The sequence below is a fragment of the Etheostoma spectabile genome, unplaced genomic scaffold, assembly GCF_008692095.1.
Source record: "Etheostoma spectabile isolate EspeVRDwgs_2016 unplaced genomic scaffold, UIUC_Espe_1.0 scaffold00007303, whole genome shotgun sequence".
Classification (NCBI taxonomy): Eukaryota; Metazoa; Chordata; class Actinopteri; order Perciformes; family Percidae; genus Etheostoma; species Etheostoma spectabile.
In genome coordinates, this window is record NW_022603475.1 from 33,470 (window position 1) to 57,157 (window position 23,688).

Sequence of the window (23,688 nt, forward strand, 5' to 3'; positions counted from 1 at the left end):
ACTCTTGGTCAGACAAAACAAGACACCTGAGGGCATCACGTTGGGCTGTGGGAAACTGTAACTATTTTCTGACATTTCCTATACAAAACAATTTAGCAATTCATTAAGAAAACTCATTCTATATCAATAAAAAAATCATTAAGTTGCAGCATTAAAAATTTAGTTCGTAACCTTTTGATATTAACATCTGCGCAGAAGACTTCTAAAGAGTCCATCATGTTTTTTCCCCATCCTCTGTGTCCTCCTTGGCTACTAGTCACTGTGTGGAGGAGGGGGAGTGTGTGATCATACAAGCCTTGTATCATGGATGCAGTGACAGTTTTGATGTCATTCCTTAAAGCTGTTTAATGCTTCTTGTGTTTAGCGAGGTCGGCGTGGAGCGAATGGCGAAACGAAGCAGACGCGGCCTGGTGCAGAGGGTACGATAGCCAACACACGCACCTCCAAGATTGTGTAACAATGCGGACGCGGTCGCATAGACAGCGTTGCAATGATTGGCTACAGGAGAGAAGAAGTCCGTTCTTTGAGACGCTCTGAGCACAATCAGTGTGAAAGACAAGATGGTTCACCTAACCATGCACAACATCCACAGCGCAACGCAAGAAACATGAATCCGTTATGCGTGGAACTACATTGAACCCAAATGCAGACAAAAAGGAGACCCACATTTTACTTCTCAGGTTTATTCCAATGTCCAAGTTAGGGGACACAACAGGGAAAAGCCAAGTCCAAAATCCAATGGGAATCCGGGGTACAGAGCGTGTGTGGTAGCGTGTTTCTGAGGGTCCGTGTCCAATAATCCAGAGATCCAGGGTGGAGAGCAGGAGTGGTGGAGAGCCGGAGTCAGGTTCACAGAACTGTGGAAGACAAAGAACAATCAGGTCCAGCAACTCTCACAAAGACTAGTGGCAACAGGTAGCCGCAGCCCCAACGTAGTCGTCTTGACTGTGATCTGATGAAGAGTGGTACGTTTACCGCGTGTTTGAAGCAGAGATGATTAGTGTTGATGAGCTGCAGCTGGAACCCTGACTCCTGCACACCAGGCTCCACTCCTGCAATTAAGGACAGACAGGGGGGGGGGAGCAGAGACAGGGTGGAACCTGCAGCAGACCAAACAGAATCCTCACCATGAATTTTAGAATTCCTCATGTGGGATAGAGAAGTTACGCATTTTAGCTTTTAATTAAACTTTTTCAACAAAATAAGTTGAAAAAGAACCAAACAAAGAGACCTAACACTAAAGAGATGCAGACTGATCTAACAGGATGTCATTGAGTGCTGATGTCTGTGAGGACCGCTGCATCACCACCTGGGGGAGCCATTGACCACAACCCCACAGGGGGCTGGACTAGAAGAACAGCTCTCAACTCACACAGAGATGAGCACTCAATTACATCCTGAAACATTATTACCTCAAGTCAGACTGAAATTGAAACAGTTTTTTTGTTGGAGATCAGTACGCATATCTTTGGTGTTTTAACGTGTTAATTGGTCAAAAATGTTGATGTTTTATTCATTTCTGCAACCTAATGATACGTTTTCTCATTAATTTGAATTTCATATTTATTTTCAAGATAATTGTTTAAATGTTTTGTTTATAAATGTTAGAAAATGTGTTATAATTTCCTACAGCCCAAAGTGATGCCTTCAGGTGTCTTGTATTGTCTAACCAAGAGTCCAAACCCCCATATATTCAGTTTAATCAGTTATGACAAACACAACCATACAATCCTCCCATTAGAGGAAGAGGAACCAGCAAACGGTTTGCATTCATACTTAGTAATACAAATTTCAGTTCATCTAAAAAATGTCAAATGAAGTGCATTTAAAACCAAATAGGGAACAATATAAGAACATTAAGAGAGTTAAATGACACTAATCAGACACCAGGATGTAAACAAAAATACATAAAGCAGAAGTTAAGGAATCTAAATAAGAAAGAAATCAGACCACCGAGAAGCGGGCCGATAAAGACTAAAGAGGAAGTAAGAGACAACAGGACAGACTATGTGTTGTTGTTAAGAAGACTTTATAAAACTATAGACTGAATACTAAATAGATTCCCAAAATCTACTGCTCTCATCTCACAACTTTAACTATTATTATTATTGAGTTCTATTTTTAATGTTTTCAGATGAAATGTGGGAAGAAACGACTGAACCATTTCTAGAAACTGGAAGAATTTTTAATAGTTCAAAAAAAAGTTCAACCCCTTGTTAAGCTTTACAGTATGAATATGTTACATTAACTATTCTTTTTCAGTACAAAATGAAGAAAATATGTAAAACATCAGCCTTTGCTGCATTAAAGAAGTGACATTTCCTTTTATTCTACTGCATCAGTCTAACCTTTTCTGTTGAGAAAATACAAAAGGTTATTTAAGATCAACTATTATGATTTTCCATATTACCTGTCATATCTACATTGTCATAATGTTGGATTTTAACCCTTGAGTTGTCTTCCTGTGAAAAAAATTCACTTTTTTCATCACTATTATCGTTTTTTCTGAAATTTATTTGTCACTTTTTTGACGTTGTGGGGGCTTTTTTGATGTTTTTGCCAAAGCTTTTTGATATTTTTAATGTTGACATTTTTAATGTTGACATTTTCAGCTTTTATGTCGACGCGCCATTTTTTGTGCAAAACAAAAACCAAAAAAATTGAAAACGGGTCAAATTTGACCCAAGGACAATATGAGGGTTAAAGAATGAGGTAAACATATTTCAGAGAAATCCCAGTGAGTTAAAACCTTCTGTTCTGAACGCTCTAGTTAAAAAAGTTTTTTTTCTGCTCTCAGTTAAAGGGTAACTACCATTTTTTCCAAAGTGGGAAAAAAATCTTTGAATTTGGTCCAGTACTGAGTGAGATCGCAATAAACCAAGCTACAGTGTCACCTAATGGGGCAAACGTGGAGCCTTGCTTTTTGTCCAATAAAAGTGATTCATTTAGGTACTGACAGGCTCAGATTGTTAGGTTTTCAATGTTATGGCTCAATATTTAAATGATTTTGACAATGAGGTTAGCCTATACTCTGTCTCAAATGAATCCGGACCACCATACAATTATAACGACCTATATTATTTAACTACTGAGCCGTTACATTGAAAATGTTTCAGATAACAGGAGCCTGTAATTTCTGTTGCCCACTCCAAAGGAACAGACTCCCAGAATGCCTTTTCTTGTCTCGCTTTTTGCTCTCCAAACCGCTGTCTTTGGACAAAAGTGCCGTCCTGAAAGTGATCAATAAATTTTAGTGACAATCTGAGCCTGTCAGTACCAAAATAAATATTTTTATTGGACATAAAGCAAGGCTCCACGCTTGCCCCCATTAGGGACATTGTAGTTTGTCATCATTGCGATCTCACTCAATACTGGACCACATTCAAAGATCTTTGGTCAAATCAGTCTATTAGACCCAAATGCATGAGGAAATGGAGCCCAGGTTGAAAAAAACAGTAGTTACCCTTTAAAGTGTTAGGCAACTCTAAGCCGGTTTGCGGAGCTTTCAAACTCCGAAGGCTTTTTTAATTCACCATCAATTTTCGTTGAACTGCCTATATTCAAAATCTACACAGCTGATTTATCGCCTTAAAACATCTTAAAAATGAATTATTGATTTAATAATAGACGTAAATTGTGAAAATATGTGTACCGGAAACCATAAGCGCTTTACACCCGAATTGAATGCTGGGATACCTGCCCGGCCAAGTTCACACAAGTTACCATCCGATGCATCCTCGGTAAAATGGGCGTGTCGAGATCACATCCGGGATTTTAACTGTTCTTGGCGAAATGCTAACTTGTGTATTGGGTCAGTACTTTGGCCCAAACATGACGTTTCACAAGAACACAAGCACACAAGTCCATAGAAGAACACAGATTGAGAAACGCCCTGATGTTTTCCACTGGCTTCCCTGCGCTCCTGTCACCTGCCTCTCGTTACCTTGTGTATTTAATGTCTGTGCTTCCCTTGTCTTTAGTCTTGTCGACGTGTCAGTGGTCTGGTCCTGTCCTGTCTTGTATTGCATTGCCTTCCCCTTTGGGGGATTTTTCTTGTTCTTGGGTTTTGCCTGTTCCTTTTTGCTCCCTGTGTTTTTCCTTGGACTTTGTTTAAATAATTCTTGTTTACCCTCGCCCGCCTGCCTGCCTGCCGTCCTCGTCTCTGCATTTGGGTCCTATCCTCGTCTAACTGTGACAGTGTTCTTGAAGCTTAACTCGTCTTTTGTGAATGTACCAGAGTCAAACTTTTGTTTTAAACGGCTAAACGAGAGGCACGAGAGGCACTCCTACAGAGCATGGGTTATTTGAGAAAAAAGGTTTTTATCATTAGATTAGATTAGATTAGATTATACTTTATTTATCCCACGACGGGGAAATTCTGTCGTTACAAGTAGCAGCATAGCAGCAACAGCAAAAAAACAAAAAACAAAACAATAACACACACCAAGTAAGCACGAAAGAAATACAGGCAAGAAATAGACAATGAAAATATGGTAGACTGAGTAAGTAAAATGCCGTCAAACTAACTAAAGCATGCAAACATGTTATAGTAGAACCCCAAAATACAAGTAGGAACCTGAAAATACAACAGGTCCATATTAGAAACATCTTGAAATTAATTTAATTTTTGGGGGGAAACGGTTAAACTTGGAGAAAATGACATATTTACAAAGAGAGAGATTTCTTTTAGTGTACACATCAATATGACATTAATGGCTCAAAGTTCCAACCAAAAAGACTCAAAGAAGGGAGGAGAGGGGGGGGGGGGCGTGAAGTGTTGGGGGAGGGACTCCATCATTTAGAGAAGTGACCAGTTCCTGGTTTACCAGTGAAGAAGAAAGAGAGGCAGCGTTAAACCATCAGATCCTCCAACATGAACGTGGGTCAGTCTCTGATCTGCTTCTTCTTCCTCAGTGAGTAAACTCAGCTTTTTACTTCTTATTTCTTTCTCTTTGCAGCAGAAGGGAAACAGTTTCTTATTGGTGGACTGGGTTTCATCACCTCTCGTCTCAGTCTTACAACATGTTGGTTTCTGTCAAACAGGATGTTCAGTTGGGTTGAGTCTCATGTTGAGCAAAACCTCATTTCACAAGAGAAAATCACCAACGTCGTTCTCATAAGTGGTGAAGGAGAAGAAAAAACAAATGTATACTAACATATAAAATGAAATGTTTCATAGGTTTACATTTTAGATGCTTTTCATATCTTATAGGATAGTACGATATCTTACACGTTTGGTTCTGATCTTTTAGGGACTGATAACCTATTTGGGGGGAGGGAGGCTGAATCTTCTATTCCTAAAATGCCCTTTGCAGTTTTTTCTTTGGTCCCTTCATCACCCTCTCAAAATTTTATGAAAACAATAGATTTAAGGCAAACATTAAAAAAGAGGGCTCTATTTTGGATAAAGAGAGAACATGTTACCGTGGCGACAATTTCTGTTGGTGCTGATGGACTTGACCGCCTAAATATATTTTAGTCAGAATAAATGAGAAAAAATAATCATGGGATGAGTGAAAGATAAGACCCCCCCCCCCCTCTCCTTAATAATATAGACTACACTCAAACAGAACAGAACACACACACCCCTCCCCGTTTCCTCCCCCCTTCTCCCCCATGATTATGATGGGACAGTCTGGTTTTATGTATTGGTGTGTTGGACAACGTTCTCCACTCAGTGTTGGAGACATATTTAAACTCCAGTTGGTTCAGTAATTCTAATATTTGTGGTGGTGATGTGAACATTGACGGTTTGAGAAACAACCAATCAGAGCTTTGGAAGTGGGACAACCAATTAAAACGTCCTCTTCCTTCAGGGCCAAACTAAAGCTCTGTGGGAACCAGGGGCCTGTTGTACGAAACCAGGATAAGGGATTAAGCCGGGATATTCAAGTTATCCTGGATGAATTTAGCTTTGACTCTGTTGCACGAAACCAGATTGAATTAAGCCCAGCCAAGTTACCATGGAGATTTATTCTTTGCGCCTAGCCTGGTCCAGAGCAGGCTAACAGCCGGGCTAAGATTAATCCTGGAGTCTCATGTGTCAAATCAGCTGCCGTCTGATCCGAAATAAACGTGTTTAACAGTTATTCGTTGTCTTCTGCATGTGTTCTGCTTTATTTTTATTAACATGCATTAGCCTACTTGTCACTATTGTTTTCGCGAGTTTGATTTAAACCCTACTACAGCTGTTTAGATGTTAGGAATGGTTGCACTGCTACCCCAATGCGGAGTGGGACTTTTCCCGTGGGACGGTGGTGTGTCGAGGCTGCCTGGCGTGCGCCCGGTGCCCGGTGCCTGGTGCCTGGTGCCCGGTGGCCGGTGGCCGCCGGCAGACCTGCGAGTCGCGTCAGTGTCCACTCTCTCTGTAAAAGTAGAGATGAGCAGCGCAGCGTCCGTGGTCTCAGCTTCAGGTTCTACAGGACGCTCCGGAGATTAAGTGTGACGATATTAATGTAGCGATATTCCAAGATGATATTAATGTAGCGATATTCCCAGATGATATTAATGGCAGACTGGTCAGAGACCAATACATTCATGATTCATTTTCTTGTTGCTTGTCCTTCTCTAATAAAGGGTAGTTTGTGTTACTTCCTAATAAGTGGGCCTAATGTTTTTTTTTTATTATAGCTTATTTTGGTTCCATAATCTTCTCAATAAGTCTCACATCACCGGACTAATAACATGGCCTTTGTACGTATAAAGTGTAGTTATCATTCATCACACTGGGAACACCACAATGCTTCTTAATCTTTTTATTTTGGTGCGGTCACTTGTCAGAAGAATAAAAAACATAAATATTGTTTTACATATGCTCACAGCGTGTATTGAAGTCACTTACTTTTTTTCTAGTTGTTGTCCCTTTCTGATTGTTCTGTATGAACATTAATTGTACAAAAAATTAGGAACATCTTATAAAGATTTGTGCATGGTTGTAAAACATGTTCTCACGTTGTGAATAAGGGTTTGAAATTAAGCCTAAAGTCCTTGGTTCCTTTCCTGAGGAACATTAGTTCCTCTGCTCACTTTTGAGGCAAAGGCTATATTTTTACATCCCCACACATTCAGTCAGGTTCGCTATGTTGGGCTTTTTCTCTCCGTTTGATAAGAGCCGTATTTCCCTTTTTGCATATTCTTCCCTCCTCGTTACTGTCCATTAGAAGCTGCTGCTCATTGGGTGAAACATATGGCGCATGCGTCTTCTCATCTCTGCATCAGTAATCTGTGATCGATAACGTGGTCTATTTGAGAAAGCCGTGAACGTGCACTTATCCTGGCCATCTCCACCTGGCTTGACATAGCTCCACCTGTTCATCCTGGCTCGGTAACGTGTAACCGATTAAGCCAGGATGAGCAGGTCCCACTAAGTCAAGCTGCGCTTTTTCACTTATCCTGGATATCTTTATTCTACTTTCGTGCAACAGGCCCAGGTCTGGAGGATCAGCTGAGTCTGGAATAACTGAGCAGTGGTGGGTCAGTGGAGGAGAGAAGTTAAGTTTCAGTGTTTCACACAGGAAAATGTAAATATAAAAGATAAAACAAAAAGGGGCGTTTGTTTGAGCTCTGTAGCTCCACCCGCCCCGAGTGGAGCTGCTATCGGACTACATCTGCAGATAGTTGAGAAGAAAATCAATCTTTTGAAAAAAAATCAGACAAGTTATGATCAATCAAAATCAGTCTGACATAACTCTCACTCAATGATGTTTATGCTTATCATCATATGTATCATTCATACATTGCTCCAAACAAAGGTTCTGTCCTTCTGACTGTCTGGGTGTGTTTGAAGGCAGATTCGTAAAGCCCAGGATAAAGTCAAACTTTGACTTTGTATGTAGCCGTGCTGCCTCTAAAACTGACCATCCCCCCCCCCCCCCCCCCCCGTTCAGTCTGAACACAGTAATGTTCCCATGTGGTTCATTATTGTTGACTCAATCACTTCATCGCTTTTTGAGTTGATTTTATTCTCTGGGGATATTAAATCAGACTGGGAGATTATTTTAATGCTTGAAATCTGAAAGAATTCAGATCTCTGTTGTTTTAAAGTGTTACCCCTCAGTCCCAGACTGGTTGAACTGGGACGCTCCCAGTAGGACTGAGGGGATCTAGGTTTGATTTATGGAAATGTGAAACAAATCAGACTGCAACATCTTACAGGAAGTACACATAGTAACTATTGATTGGTCATCTTTTTAACAGCACTGCAGGATGGAAACATCGGTCTCATCAATGCAGAAATCATCAAGAGAACAGGAACTGAAGGAGGAGACATCACAGTTAGATGCTTCTTTACTTTCCCTGGACATAGGAAAATCTTCTGTAAGGGTGAATGTAAAGAAGGAGACATTCTCATTGAGACAGAAAAGGACACAGCTCAGAGAGGCAGATACAGCATCAGATATAAAGAAGGATTATTTCCATTACATAACACAGTTCTGTATGTGAGCATCAGAAACCTGACTCAGTCAGACTCAGGGCGGTACAGATGTGGTTTGGACCGATCTTTCTTATTCCCACCATCATACCAGGAGATTGAGCTCCGAGTTCCAGAGGGTGAGTTTCTACTGAGAGTCATGTTATTAACTGTTGACTGACAGCTGCTGATGTTTCCAATAACTCAACATGTTTAGTCTAACAGTTGTATTTAGAGCTGCATATTTCCATCATGGTGAACTCTGATGAATGCTCCTTTAACAGCTGATGTGTAAAATATGTGATGAAGTCAGACGGCCCCCCACTGCAGCTGATTGGAGTCTTGTAGCACCAAACCCATTGATGACCTTGTGCATTTAGCTGTGGGATTAAAACACATGGATGTTAGCACCGAGTTCTCTGCAGGGAGCATCTGGTCAGCACCACTTCTTTGGATCTCTACAATCACTCTCTGACTGGTTGATTGGGTTTTTAATGTTTCCCAGCTCCAACCTCTCCTCCCAGACCTCCTTCAACATCAGTCCCATCATCCTCCACACTGATGACATCACAGACCCCAGTGCCCATTTCAGGTACATTGCCAACAATGGTGGGACAGAGAGGCTGGGGAGTTAGGTGGTGTGTGCTAAGTGGTGTGTAAAACTCTGCAGCTCTCTTTTTGCTGTAATATATGTGTGGAGCAGTGTTCTCTGCCAGACCTTGCTCCACAGTGCAGCAAAGGAGGTCTGGCTAGTCCACAGATTATTCCTGGATGGGAGAAAAACGAGCTCTGGTTTATCGGCCTTTCTTAAAACCAATCATAATAGTCTTGGCACTAAGCACACAGAGCCATGTTGCCTCTGACCCTAGTCTCAGTAAGGAACTTGTTTTGGTGGTGTACGTTCAAAAGTTGTTTGAGTCTCGCAACAGAAAACTCAGATTGGACAGATAGTCTAGCTAGCTGTCTGGATTTACCCTGCAGAGATCTGAGGACCAGTACACCAGAGTCTTCATGAATCCACCGGAGTTTAGAACGCCAACAGAGAGAAAAATAAGGTAACGGACATCCAGCGAGATTTCCGACGTTGCCGGAGCAATCCCAGTAGTAGACAGTGTGGATCTAGACTTAGACCAACTAAACGGAGACCAAGTCAACACTGAGACCAGAGTGTATCCAGACCGAGTCAAGACCAGACCAGACCAGACTAGACCAGAACAGACACCAAGAGCTTCTCCTGTCTCCTGCTTTCTCTTTCTTATGGATGCGTGTTGGAGGGCGGGGGGGAAGGGGTTAACAGTAACAAGTCAAGTTAGTGGTTGCATCTGAAGGAAGTTTTACATCCAGTTACAGTAATGCACAGAGCATTTAGCTACATCTCCTGGGTCTTCAAATGAAGTCCTGAATCCTCTTTATCAGAGGCTTTCAGTACCTTCAGGTACAATTGTTTATGATTTATATTTCTGATTCAGCTCATCATAATAATAATAATAATATAATTTTGTGCAGCAGCACAAAATGCCCTATCTCCCATTGTCCTGAGTCTGCTTCTGGGAATGTGGAGGAGGTTTAAGTGAGCGGAGTAAAGGAGAGGGTTGTGTTCTGTGGTTTGATAAGTTCTTTGAGGTAGGGGGGAGCATGTCCATGGATGCATTGATGTGTGAGAAGGGAACCTTAAACTCAATCCTGGTGGAGATGGGGGGCCGGTGTAGTGAGTGGAGAATGGGGGTAATATGCTCATGTTCCGCACTCTTATCAGATCCTAGCTGCAGAGTTTTGAATGTACTGAAGCCTCTGCAGACTCTTTCTAGGGATCCCATTGAGAAGTGCGTTGCAATAGTCCAGTCTGGTGGAGACAAAGGAATGAACCAGCTTTTCGGCGTCTGGGAGGGAGAGAATGGTCGGAGTTTGGAGATGTTACGGAGGTGGTAGAAAGAGGTCTTGCACAGGTGATTTATATGGGCTTCAAAGTGAGTTGAGAGTCCATTTTTACACCAATATTGCTAACTGTTGATGAGAGCGGGATGTTAGTACTGGAAAAGGTGATGCTGGTTATGGATGATGATTTGGTCTGATGAGGAGTTCCAACCAGGATGGCTTCGTTTTTGGAGCTATTGAGTTGAAGAAAGTTTTGCTCCATCCGTACCTTTATCTCCTTCAGACAGGTGGTGAGTTTTGATGAGGATGATTGTGAGGTTGGGGTGTCAGTTGTGACATTTACATAGAGCTGTATGTCATCAGCATAGCAGTGAAAAGAAATATTGTGGCAGCTGACGATTTGGCCAAGGGGGATAAGGTAGAGGAAGAAGAGGGGGCAAAGGACTGACCCCTGGGGGACACCACAAGTAAGTGTGTGTGGATTTGATTTGGAGTTGCCTAGGGAGATGTATTCTGTCCGGTTTGTGAGATACGATCTGAACCAACTGAGGGCAGTGTCATTTAGTCCAGTGGTGAGGTGGAGCCGGTTAAAAAGAATGCCATGGTCGACATTATCAAATGCAGCAGAAAGGTCAAGGAGGATGAGGAGGGATGAGGAGCCAGCATCGGATGATATGAGGAGGTCATTTGTGACTCTGACTAGGGCTGTCTCTGTACTGTGGGCAGAGCGAAACCTGACTGGAATTTTTCAAAGAGGTTATGATGTTTGTCACACAACGGCCAACAACGACAGAAAGTTTAACATTCAATTTTCATTTGAATTAAATTCTGATTTAATTTAATTCTGATTAATTAAGTCAACATCATGACGAAAATTCACAAGGATTTTTAAAATTATTTCATCTTTACTTGATCAGATGAAATTCCTTAGATTTGTCATCCTGTCTCTGTTCTCTCTCTCTCTCTCTCTGTCTGTCTGTCTGTCTCCTCCAGTTCTCCCCCTGGTTTTGGGTGTGTGTGTCCCTGTAGCGGTGGTGGTGGTGGTGGTGGTGCTGTCTGCTGTTCTGCTGCTCTTCTACAAAAAGAGGACTGAGCACTCTGATGGTGAGTTATCTTTCAACATGATCTGCACCGTTTTAATAATTCCTCATTCCAGAGAGAGAGAAACACTTTGTCTGTTCCTCAGGTTCTAACAAGAGAGGAACCACAGACATCACCAGGACTGAGGTGACTTTCTCTATCTCATCTATCTTTGTTAACTCTCACTGTTATCTTTTAATAAGGCTGCTGATGCACTGTGCTGAAGATGTGACTTTTTATGTTGTAGTTTATTTGTGGAGACACTGAGAGTCTTGCCAGTCAGGCCATCAATGAAGTGATAGTCCACTAAAATCTGAAATAGGAACAGGGTTTTAACTGGAAACTAGTTGTGAACACCACTCTAGTCTAGATCCACGATGTTGTACATAACCCAAACACTCATTACCTACTATTGTTCCACCAAAATGTAGATGCATACACAGCTTCTGTTCCCTCTGTAGAAATGTTCAAAGGAACACGCCGACTTATTAGGACTTTAGCTTATCACCATTACCCCCAGAGTTAGACTAGTCCACACATACCCTTCTCATCTCCGTGCTGCTGTAACTCTGTCTCATGCACCCAGCATTAGCTTAGCCTAGCACAGAAGCTGCAGGTAACCGGCTCCAACTAGCTACTGCTCCCAATAAGTGACAAAATAACACCAACATGTTCCTGTTTACATGGTTTGATTTGTATAGTCAGAGTGTGTATAGATAACAAGGTCACATGACACACAGCCATGTGTCTGTGTGGCCAATTTCATTTTTTCATATTAATAATCCTCAGTTAAATATTCTGAGCAAACAGGATGGTTCTTGAAGGTGGCTACAGGTGTATTTGGATCCATATCCAGAGCAAGTGTCCATAGATTCAGCGGTCAGCGTCTTTGGTCGGAATTCTATCAAACATCATGGTTTTACCTGGTCTTCCCTGTTAATTGTCTCAGCAAACACCAATGATTGTAAACTATGCTTTTAGTATCTAACAATTGTCGACTCTATTACTCCAACTCTGAGCAAACTCCAGGCGAACTCTCTGCTCCGTGACCAGGCTTCTCAGGTGCTGCAAGCAAATCACTCCGCCCAAGTAGAAGTAGCAGTGCTTCGCCTTTCTGAGAACATAGTTGCCACTTAGTATGCGGTTAGAAGATGGCTGTGTGTCATGTGACCTTGTTATTTACACACACTCTGACTATACAAATCAAACCATGTAAACAGGAACATGTTGGTGTTATTTTGTCACTTATTGGAGCAGTAGCTAGTTGGACCGGTTACCTACAGCATCTGTGCTAAGCTAAGCTAATGCTGGGGGGTCCAACTCTGGGGGTAACGGTGATAAGATAAAGTCCTAATAAGTTGGCGTGTTCCTTTAATGTTGACAACTTCTGCTTTCACATCACACGATTACATATCCAGACGTGGAGCCACAGTGTTTGACATGTGTGGTTAAGTTTCTGTTGCTGTATTTTGATTGTATATTGTGTTCAGATTGACCTGTATGAGAACTGTCCTCCACCCTCCAGCCGTGCAGACTCCACCTACCAGAGTCTGGATCCAGCCTCCAGGGATCCGGACCACATCTACTCTACTCTCTCTTAGATACAACACCAATGAGGACGTCAGCAAGAGTTTCTGCTGAATGCACAGTGAAGCCTGGCTGCTGCTCATGGCAGGGAGGATTTTATTACCAACCAGAAGCATTTCTAGGACTTTAGGAGGTTCGGGGCTTATCCCGGACCCATTTAAATCAGGGATGCACCGAATCCGGGCTTTGGGTTTCAGAACCCTTTCGGGGGGGGGTGATGCACGCGTAATGGCGGTTTTCCACTGCTTGGTATCTACTCGACTCGCCTCGACTCTGCTTGCCTTTTTTGTTTTTCCATTACGAGAAAAAGTTCTTGGGACCTGCTACCAGGTACTTTTTTTAGTGCTACCTCAGTCGAGGTTCCAAGCGAGCTGAGGCGATACCAAAAGGTGACGTGGAAACCTGCAGACTGCTGGTTGGTTGGAGAGAATCGTCACTTATCACTGAGTTTGTAGCAAAAAAGAGTGCAGAATGTGTGTCCAGAACAACGGTACGTTTAAAAAAATCTAGCTGGACACCGACAGATTATCTACTCTCTGCACTATTCTCACTTTTCAACTGTTCAATATTAAGGGCCATTAGGGGCTTTGTGTTGTTTCCAATATTGCACACTGTTACTTTAAAAAAAACAAGACAATATCTAAGAAAAGTTTTTATTTAGCTTTTCAAGTAGCGCATCAAACCCTCCCGTACTTCCCGGCCTTCTTCCTCTGCACCCTGTGACAGTGTCCCCCCTGGCTCTGCTGGCCCAGATGCATCCCACTCGTTGTCATAAGCCTCTCCATGACTCTCATAAAGATATACGAAGCCCGGGTCAGAACCAGAGATTTTCACCCGTCGGACGGTTTGCGGCGGCGATTTTGCAAAGCGTGAATGCTCTGAAACCCAAACAGTACACAGCAGACATATTTTGGTGTGTAATCATGATTGCTAAAGTTCATGTACTTTATATAGCGTCTAGTAAATACTGACTGCGACGCTGAACACATGTAAATGTTAGCTAACGTTACCAGAAACTTAACTTACCCTTTGATGTTGGTGAGCAATAGTCATGTTGACGTCTGAACTCCGTCGGAATTCCAAAGTCCTGTTTTTTTCAGCGGTGATTTTTGTTGCTTCCTTTAGCTTCTTTTGAAACAAAACATTTCTTCTTGCCGCGGCGAGTAGCCGACGTGCTGTTGTGAGTCGCTTTGAAAATTACATCATCACGCGTAGCTATAGTGACCAGCCACGCTGAGACGTTACTCAATCTGCAACGGAAAATGGACGCAGAATGCATCGAGTCGAGTAGAGGCGAGTCGAGGCGAGTCGAGTCGAGCTGTTACAGTGGAAAAACAGTGGAAAAACGCCATAAGTAGACTGTAAACCCCCAAAGGGCCCGCCGTCATTTAGACAGTATACAGTCTTACCGTGTGTTTGTGGTGTGTGTGTGTGTGTGTGTGTGTGATCTTGCATGCCTTGCTCTGTGTGTGTACCTCTGTCCATGGTGCTGAAAGATGCTAAATAGGATGAAAGGCGTTGCCACAGAGATAGTAGTGTTTTTTATTTTGGTGCTAAGAGAGCTAGCGGTGTATTTAGCTGTCAGAATACTAGGCCGTCTGCCCTACAGCTTGGCAGCTCAGCTGCATGTCCCGTTATATTCTTTCTATCGCTTTATAAAGACTCCGACTTACCACGCTGGAGGAAGTGAAAGGCACGGTCCTTGCCTTCTTGTCCTCAAACTCAGCAATAAAGTCTTTGTAGTCCAGTGTTTCTGAAATCAGTGACGAAAGAAAGAGAGGAAAAAAGCATGATGTCAAACCAGGCAGGCGTGAGGTCCCCCAGACGTGTGGCCCCCCTGAGCCCAAGGCACTCCCTTAATTCTCCACATTAATTGAAAAGCCTTTATACTGTAATCCACTAGTGGAAATAAGTGAATTAATGAAATGAAATAATGTATATGTGAATGAGAGAGTTGAGAGCTGTTCTTCTAGTCCGCCTGTCATGGGTCTACCCATGTCATTTTTTTAGGTTAGTGGATTTGCCCAAGGTTTCATTCACCAAGGTGGTCTAAAGGAAAGAGGCCTAGGCTTTGGACTGGAAGGGTGCAGGTGCAAGAACCCATTAGTCAGGCCAGATTCTGCCTTTCATCTTGTTTATATCAGTTTGTGATGATAATTGAATAGTTAGTATTTAGTTTTGGGTTTGTTTTTAAAATTTGTATATATTTTTGCAATAAGTCACCCGTGCAATACTGCACTTCCATGTGATTGATGAAGAAATAATGGAAGCACCAGGTGAAGACCTCCTGAGTCCATTTCTCCTCCTTCCACCACGGGGCTAGACTTACCCAGCCCCCTGTGGGGTTCTGGTCTATGGCTCCCCCAGGTGGTGACATCAGCACTCAATGACATCCTGTTAGATCAGAAAGCTCCAGTCAGACTGAAAGTCTTTCCCCTGGACATCAGTCTGCATCTCTTTGGGGTTTGACTTTTTAAATTATTTGGTTGAAATTGTTGTCACAAGAAAAAAAATTTAATTTAAATCTAAAGTGCATTATTTCTCTCTCCCACAAAAGGGACAAAACAAGTAGTAACCTGAAAATAGATCAGGTCCACTTTAGAAACATCTTGAAATGAGTTGATTTATTTTAAACAGGTTAAACTTGGAGAAAAAATTACATCATGACAAATGTTTTTGCAAAGATGGAGATTTCTTTTAGTGAACACATCAATATGACATTAATGCCTCTTTAAGTTCCAACCAGAAAGACTCAAAGAAGGGAGGAGAGTGTGGGGGGGTGGGGGATGTGTTTGGGGGAGGGCCTCCCTCATTTAGAGAAGTGTCCAGTTCCTGGTTTACCAGTGAAGAAGAAAGAGAGGCAGCGTTAAACCATCAGATCCTCCAACATGAACGTGGGTCAGTCTCTGATCTGCCTCTTCTTCCTCAGTGAGTAACTCAGCTTCTACTTCTAGCATTCTCTCTCTTTTTACTCTGAAATACATCTTCATTTTTATTCATTTACAGTCGCTCGGTTCAGCTTTGCAGCAGAAGGAAACAGTTTCTCAAGAGTGACTCTGTCATAACACACACAGATCTAAACCTGTAGAGGTTCACGGAGAGAAAGAGGGGGAGGAAAGAGGAAGGAAGGGGATCAACTCACCACAACAGGCTCTGACTTTATGTTTTCTTTTCATAATGAGATGAGATTCAAGATTCAAGATATTTATTTGTCAAATGCACAGATTTTACACCATGCAATGAAATTCTTAAGTTGCAACGTTTCCCACAATATAAAAATGTACACAATATACACACAACATATTAAAAGATTCAGGTGTAAAATTGCATGCAGCAGCAAGACATTAAAAGCATTATAAAAAGCATATGCATTGAGCAAATGCAACATTCACAGTGTAGTGCAAACAGTGATTAGATTGCGACTGTAATTGTCAGAAGACTGAGTCATTCAACAGCCTGATGGCCTGTGGATGAAAAACTGTTTTTAAGTCTGGATGTTCTGGCTTTCAGGCTCCTATAACGTCTGCCAGAAGGTAACAATGTGAACAGTATGTGCTGAGGGTGCGTAGTGTCTCTGATAATGTTATGTGCCTTCTTAGTTACCCGGGTTTTATAAATGTCCTGCAGTGATGGAAAAGCTGTTCCACAGATATTGTGCAGTTTTAATCACACGCTTGAGAGCTTTCCTTTCCTGTACTGTGCAGTTTCCAAACCACACTGTGATGGAATTAGTCAGGATGCTTTCCACTGTACATCTATAGAAATTGCTAAGGAGTTTGGTGGACAGACCAAATTTCCTCAGCTTTCTTAAAAAGTCCAGCCGTTGTTGAGACTTACTGACAATATGCTGAGTGTTGTGAGACCAGGAGAGGTCCTCACTGATGTAAGTGCCGAGGAATTTAAAGGTTTTCACCCTCTCTAGCTGTGCTTCACCGATGTAAAGTGGGCCATGCTGATCATCTCTCCTCCTCTTCGGGTCAATAATCATCTCCTTAGTTTTCTCTGCATTTAAGGAGAGATTATTTATGTGGCACCAGGACACCAGCTGAGCCACCTCCTCCCTGTAGTCTGTCTCAGGCCGATGATTGTTGTGTCATCCGCAAACTTGATAATGGTGGTATTATGCTGAGTGGGGGCACAGTCATAAGTGAAGAGGGTGTACAGCAGAGGGCTCAGTACACAGCCCTGGGGTGTCCCTGTGCTCACCATCCTTGTACCTGATGTCTGGGTACCAACTCTGACTGTCTGGGGTCTGTCTGTAAGAAAGTCCAGGACCCAGCTGCAGAGAGAAGGTGCCAGTCCAAGGATGAGGAGCTTCTCAGCCAGCTTGGTTGGGAGGACCGTGTTGAATGCTGAACTGTAATCAATAAAGAGCATTCGAACATACGTATCCTTATTCTCCAGATGTGTGAGGGCTGTGTGGATGGTGGTGTTTACTGCATCATCAACGGATCGATTCCGATGATAAGCAAACTGTAAGGGGTCCAGTGTGTCTGGAATGGTCTTTTTAATGTGGGTCATGACTATCCTCTCAAAACCTTCATCACAATTGAAGTGAGTGCAATGGGACGGTAGTCATTTAAACATGTTACAGGGTTTTTCTTGGGGAGGGGACAATGGTAGTGGTCTTTAAACAGGTGGGTACAAAAGATAATGAGAGGGATAGATTAAAATGTCCGTTAGTACCTCAGCCAGCTCTGCTAAGCAGACCTTCAGTGCACGGCCTGGGATGTTATCAGGGCCTGGTGCCTTCCGGGATTTGTTCTCTTCAGTGTCCTGCGCACCTGAGCTGATGTCACCGTGAATGGAGAGCTCAGTGCTGCCTCTGTTGGAGTAGTCCCTCTGCTAGTGTTGAGGGTGCATTAGATGCCACTCATTGATTTTCTGTGAGGCTCAACAAACCTGGAACCATCCCAACACTTTGGCTTACAAAGAAATTGATCAGAAAAAGAAACTAGCTAATAAACTATTCTCTGAGGAACATTAAATCTGAGTCAGACTGAGAGATTATTTTATGGTTGAAATCTGAATCGATCTCTGTTGTTTAAAGTGTTACCCCTCAGTCCCAGACTGGTTGAACTGGGACGCTCCCAGTAGGACTGTGGGGATCTAGGTTTGATTTATGGAAATGTGAAACATATCAGACTGCAACATCTTACAGGAAGTACACATAGTAACTATTGATTGGTCATCTTTTTAACAGCACTGCAGGATGGAAACATCGGTCTCATCAATGCAAAATCATCAAGAGAACAAGAACTGAAGGAGAAGACATCACCGTTGGATGCTCCTTCAAGTTGGGTGGAAAGAGGAGAATCTTCTGTAAGGGTGAATGTAAAGACGGAGACATTCTCATTGAGACAGAAGAGGACACAGCTCAGAGAGGCAGATACAGCATCAGATATAAATATCCATTGTTTTCTGATGCAGTTCTGTATGTGAGCATCAGAAACCTGACTCAGTCAGACTCAGGACGGTACAGATGGGGTTTGGTCAGATCATTCTCATCATCATACTGTAAGATTGAGCTCCGAGTTCCAGAGGGTGAGTTTCTCCTGAGAGTCATGTTATTAACTGTTCACTGACAGCTGCTGATGTTTCCAATAACTCAACATGTTTAGTCTAACAGTTGTATATAGAGCTGCATATTTCCATCATGGGAACTCTGATGAATGCTCCTTTAACAGCTGAAGTGTAAAATATATAAAATATATAATAGTGATGAAGTCCACGGCCCCCCACTGCAGCTGATTGGAGTCTTGTAGCACCAAACCATTGATGACCTTGTGCATTTAGCTGTGGGATTAAAACACATGGATGTTAGCACCGAGTTCTCTGCAGGGAGCATCTGGTCAGCACCACTTCTTTGGATCTCTACAATCACTCTCTGACTGGTTGATTGGTTTTTAATGTTTCACAGCTCCAACCTCTCCTCCCAGACCTTCTCCACCATCAGTCCCATCATCCTCCACACCTTCATCATCCTCCCTGAAGCCAGCGTGCCTCAAGAGAACACCCAACTTCAGTATGGTTACTTGTTGTGTGTATTTGAATATACTGTTACAGCAAATACATGGATATGTATGCTCGTCTGCATAGAACATATATTTGTTGGTTTAAATGTTATAAAGGGTTATAGAGTATTGATTTAAAAATATGAAGTTGATGTTACTATTAGTTGGCCACACACATGAATGATCTTTCAGGTCCCTCATGTACCTTGTAGTCCAGTTTCTGCTGCCAGATATATTTACTAATGGACCAGGAAGTGTCAACCAACGTGTTCTTCTGCTCCAACAGCCCAGAGAGCTCTGCTGTATGTGGTTCTGCCTCTGGTCCTACTGGTCCTCATATTATCAGCAGCTTTGCTGATTTTCTGCAGGAAGAGAGTCAGGAAAACCAAAGGTGAGACTACAGGAACACACACACACACACACACACACCACACACCCACGTCACCTGCTATATATATATATATAACCATTAACACTCTACAGAGACAAAGACCTTTGTAGAAACAGCTCGTAGGGCTCTCCATCTCAGGCAGGGGGGATGTTCATATGGACGACTGTGTCCTGGGCCACTGTCCACGGAGGGTCTCTTGTAACAACGGGGACGGGGTCTCTCAGACTCCCTTAAAATGATTGGCTCCAGTCCGCCGAAGTGCTTCTACTCAGGAGACGTTTCCAAAGAGGAGACTCATCCCAGCAACAGAGACAGAAGAGACGAGGTCCATTCTTGGAGACCTCTTAACCACAGTCAGTATGAAGGACCAGAGGTTCCCTGGACCGTCTACACCGTCCAGACAGCATGAAACATTTTAAATCTCTTTAATATAGAGGGGGGGCAACAGCTTCAAAGGGAGGGACTCACATGCTCTAACAGGCCCGCGGCCGGCCCGGCTACCAAACAAAGACCAGAGAAGCTCTGAGAACATCTCCCACTGGGACTTCATGCTCTGCTCAAGACTCCTACAGGCTGGTTTTTTGCTGCTTATTATATGTTTCAAATCTCATATATAGAAGCTTTAAGGTCGGCCCAGAAAGTTTAAAAAGATCATTGTTTTAGATGAAGTCACAAAAGTTTTTATAAAGTCATCTCTTTATTCTAATCCTCTGAACTGCATGTTTTTCAGAACCTCCTGTAGAAACTGAGTACTCTCATGTTACAAAGGTGCGTTTGGGTTCATCTGGACATCTCAGCATCATTAGTGTCAGAATCACCAGCTGATATTAATCCAAAGCCCTGATCTCTTCTGCAGGCCAACCCAGTGTATGAGGAGATCAGAGAGGACAGACAGAGCACATCTCCTCCTGTAGAAGTGTCCACAGTTTACACTTACGCCAAATACACCAAACCAGATGGAGTAGAGACCACCGAGGACTACAGCTTAGTCACTGCACCCACTTCTCAGATGAAAGTAAGTCAAGGGTGTGGTTGGCTTTTAGGGGTCAGGAAACCCCTTCAGGCTGCAGCTGATAGGGACTAGTTTTTATTCCACACTGTTTTTCTCTGTCCCTAGCACCTACCTATCTTGGTCATCATGAGTCATGTAATAATGTTCATTTGGCTTTTTATGTTCGGATGCAGGCTTTGAGACGTGGCCTGAGACAAATGAAGATGTTATCGTACAGCAAAGGACTTTCTAGAATAGAGAGAACATTGTGGACAAAATAGGATTTTAAATGAGCTAAATGTTTTCAAAATTAAAAAAAATCCAGTTATTTACTCAGAGAATGTTAAGTTAATCAATATAGTCAGAGGAGGACTTGCTCTGTGTCTATTTTGTTCATCAAGAGAGAAAGCACAAAAAAACAGGAACCAGGCAGTTAGTGATCACACTGGACTGTCTCTAAAGCCATAGAGGAGGAAGTGTGAACAGAGAGGGGGGGGGGGGGGTGTCACTGATACAGATGTTCATGGTAAACAACAGATTCAGAGCTCCAACCCTGTGAACAGTTCCATCAGCAAGCTCCTTCTGAAATGCTGCTCCTGAAGAAGCAGGCGAGTAGAGTCAGCTGATGAAGTTTGAGCTTTGTGTTTTCTTGCAGACTGAAGACGAGCTCACCTACTCTGAGCTGGATGTCCCCAGCGGTCCAGCTGCCTCGCTGCACAGCGCCCCCTGTGGTGACGCAGATACCGTGGTCTACTCTGTTCCTCGGGTAGAAGCCAGCTGGGCCGGCAGCCCCCCCCCAGACGCTCCACCTCCACTGTACTCTACTGTTACTCTACATCAGGTGTAGCTTCAACGCTGTCAGCTACATGGACTCTCTCAGGGGCCCCCAGGGGCCACACGGGGCTTTCAATGAGTCACATTCACTCAAAGAAATCTGGTTTTATGATTTGTTGGGGGAAGCTGTCAGTTACAGCTCACATTATATATATATATTTTTAAAGTTTAAATGTTTTTAATTAGCTATTTGTGTTTATTGCTTTGCACAAATGTATATGTTTATAGCGGTTATATTTTATATTATTATATCTGTATTTATTCTGTACTTTTCAAACTATAGTGGATGTATTTAGGTTTGAATCTAGTCGTCATGACAACAGTGGCCTGTACACGCCAGCCACCTGTTAGGTCACCACCTGTCACTCAACGTAGTCACACCCTAATGACATTATTATGCAGAAATATGAAGCTGTGATAGGCAGGAATTTTGGGTCATTATTAGGCAAATATTCCATATTTCATATTTTAATTCAAGTGCTCTGACAGAGAACTAGACTCCTGCTCCTTCTCCTGGCTCTGTTTTCGGCTTAGAGAGTCTAGCCTGTGACGGGAGACTTTGGCCAATCACAGTCTCATCAAGAGAGAGTTCCTATTGCTGTTCTGTTGCATGCATGGCTGGGCGACAGAGAGGGGAGAGAGAGAGCTGCAGGAAGAGTCTCACTCTACTTCATATCTGGTATTTATCTTTTCTTCTACCCCCTGTAGCTTTAAGCTCTCAGATAATTTGTCATCCAGTTGTCATGAACTTAGCTTTAGAGGACCAAAAACATTTTTTCGTCCCGGGCTGTAGACATGTTTATTTCTGCTGTAAAGGGGGGGGGGTTCATGTCTCAGCCCGCTGATTTCTGCTTGGTGAACCCTGAAGGGACCGCTGATTTCTTCATCTCACCTTTCCTGAACTAACAACACATATTTTTATGAGGTGTGTTTTCAGCTCTGAACACCTGAATTATGAGAGGACACCTTGGGAGGACACTGACCAACTGTTACGCATAGTTTCATAGACACAACGCTGTAACAACCTTTAAATAATAAGAAATCATATTCTTCATGTGCATAAAGAAGCAGTTTTCTTCAGGAAATGAAATAAACAATAAAAAATAATCAGTCGTGTAATCTTTCTTTGATAAAACACAATGACTAACTGATTTTTGAAAAAAGTTGAACATCTGAAGCAGGTTAAACACACACACACACAAACACAATATATAAAAGACTGTATAAGATATACTGTATAAGGATATAAATGTGAGATTTTATAATCATACATAGATTTTCCAAACATATGACTTAAAGATACAACCCAGTCATTTTAATGTAAAATTTAAAAAGAAGACCTTATTAAAGAATAATGGTGGAGGAGAGTAGGGGGGGGGGGGGGGTGATGTGTTTGTGGGAGGGACTACCCTCATTTAGAGAAGTGACCAGTTCCTGGTTTACCAGTGAAGAGAAAGAAGGCAGCGTTAAACCATCAGATCCTCCAACATGAACGTGGGTCAGTCTCGATCTGCTTCTTCTTCCTCAGTGGAGTAAGCTCAGCTTTTACTTCTATTTCTTTCTCTTTGCAGCAGAAGGGAAACAGTTTCTTATTGATGGACTGGGTTTCATCACCCTCAGTCTCAGTCTTACAACTGTTGGTTTCTGGTCTAACAGGATGTTCACAGTCGGGCTGAGTCTCTTAAAATGTCCTTCTTTAAAAGAGATTTACTCAGATTAACCTGACGATCTGCGTCAGCTCTTGAGCTCCTCTCCTCGGAGTTCCCTCTACATTTCTATTGTTTACCCTGTTTAGTAGTTATATAATGGATTTCATCTTTTTAGAGCGGAAGAGAGAAAATAATGATTTTAAATGATTTTAATTGAACCAGCTCCGGGGGCCTGTTGCACGAAAGTAGAATAAAGATATCCAGGATAAGTGAAAAATGCGCAGCTTGACTTAGTGGGACCTGCTCATCCTGGCTTAATCGGTACACGTTACCGAGCCAGGATGAACAGGTGGAGCTATGTCAAGTCAGGTGTAGCTGGCCAGGATAAGTGCACGTTCACGGCTTTCTCAAATAGACCACGTTATCGATCACAGATTTACTGATGCAGAGATGAGAAGACACATGCGCCATATTTTCACCCAATGAGCAGCAGCTTCTAATGGACAGTAACGAGGAGGGAAGAATATGCAAAAAGGGAAATACGGCTCTTATCAAACGGAGAGAAAAAAGCCCGACATAGCGGACCTGACTGAATGTGTGTGGGGGTGAAAAATATCACTGCATATAGTCACTCCACACTTTTTTACAAAGTGTAGGCCACACTGTGTTTTAATTGCTTTAAAATATGCTAGTTCATGTTTCTATTTTTATGTGATAATTGTGCTGGTTTTACTGTAAAGTGTCTTTGACTAGCCTACTATGTAAAGGACTTCTATAAATGTATTATTATTTAGCCTTTGCCTTAAAAGTGAGCAGAGGGAATTATGTTCCTCGGAAATGTACCTACGGATTAAAGG

General features: G+C 42.5%; 1 protein-coding gene and 1 long non-coding RNA gene across 2 annotated transcripts; both read left to right on the forward strand.

Annotated features, from left to right (window-relative positions):
* Positions 1-4,785: 4,785 nt before the first annotated feature.
* On the forward strand, positions 4,786-21,353 carry LOC116678408 (CMRF35-like molecule 6). The gene is made up of 7 exons (XM_032508329.1): positions 4,786-4,913; positions 8,197-8,550; positions 18,873-18,977; positions 19,253-19,357; positions 20,088-20,125; positions 20,214-20,372; positions 21,004-21,353. The coding sequence occupies exons 1-7, from the start codon at positions 4,874-4,876 to the stop codon at positions 21,193-21,195; spliced, it is 993 nt and encodes a 330-aa protein (XP_032364220.1). The 5' UTR covers positions 4,786-4,873; the 3' UTR covers positions 21,196-21,353.
* On the forward strand, positions 11,286-13,108 carry LOC116678412 (uncharacterized). Its single transcript, XR_004329238.1, has 3 exons — positions 11,286-11,389; positions 11,472-11,512; positions 12,856-13,108. It is a non-coding gene; the product is annotated as an uncharacterized LOC116678412 (long non-coding RNA).
* Positions 21,354-23,688: the final 2,335 nt, after the last annotated feature.

What these genes read in the sequence shown, in the direction of transcription:
- LOC116678408 (XM_032508329.1), top strand. Translation starts at nt 4,874, where the DNA reads ATGAACGTGGGTCAGTCTCTGATCTGCTTCTTCTTCCTCA. An exon ending in CAAGAGAACACCCAACTTCA is followed by an intron (nt 18,978 to 19,252) that starts GTATGGTTACTT and finishes CTGCTCCAACAG; the next exon opens with CCCAGAGAGCTCTGCTGTAT. An exon ending in GAGAGTCAGGAAAACCAAAG is followed by an intron (nt 19,358 to 20,087) that starts GTGAGACTACAG and finishes CATGTTTTTCAG; the next exon opens with AACCTCCTGTAGAAACTGAG.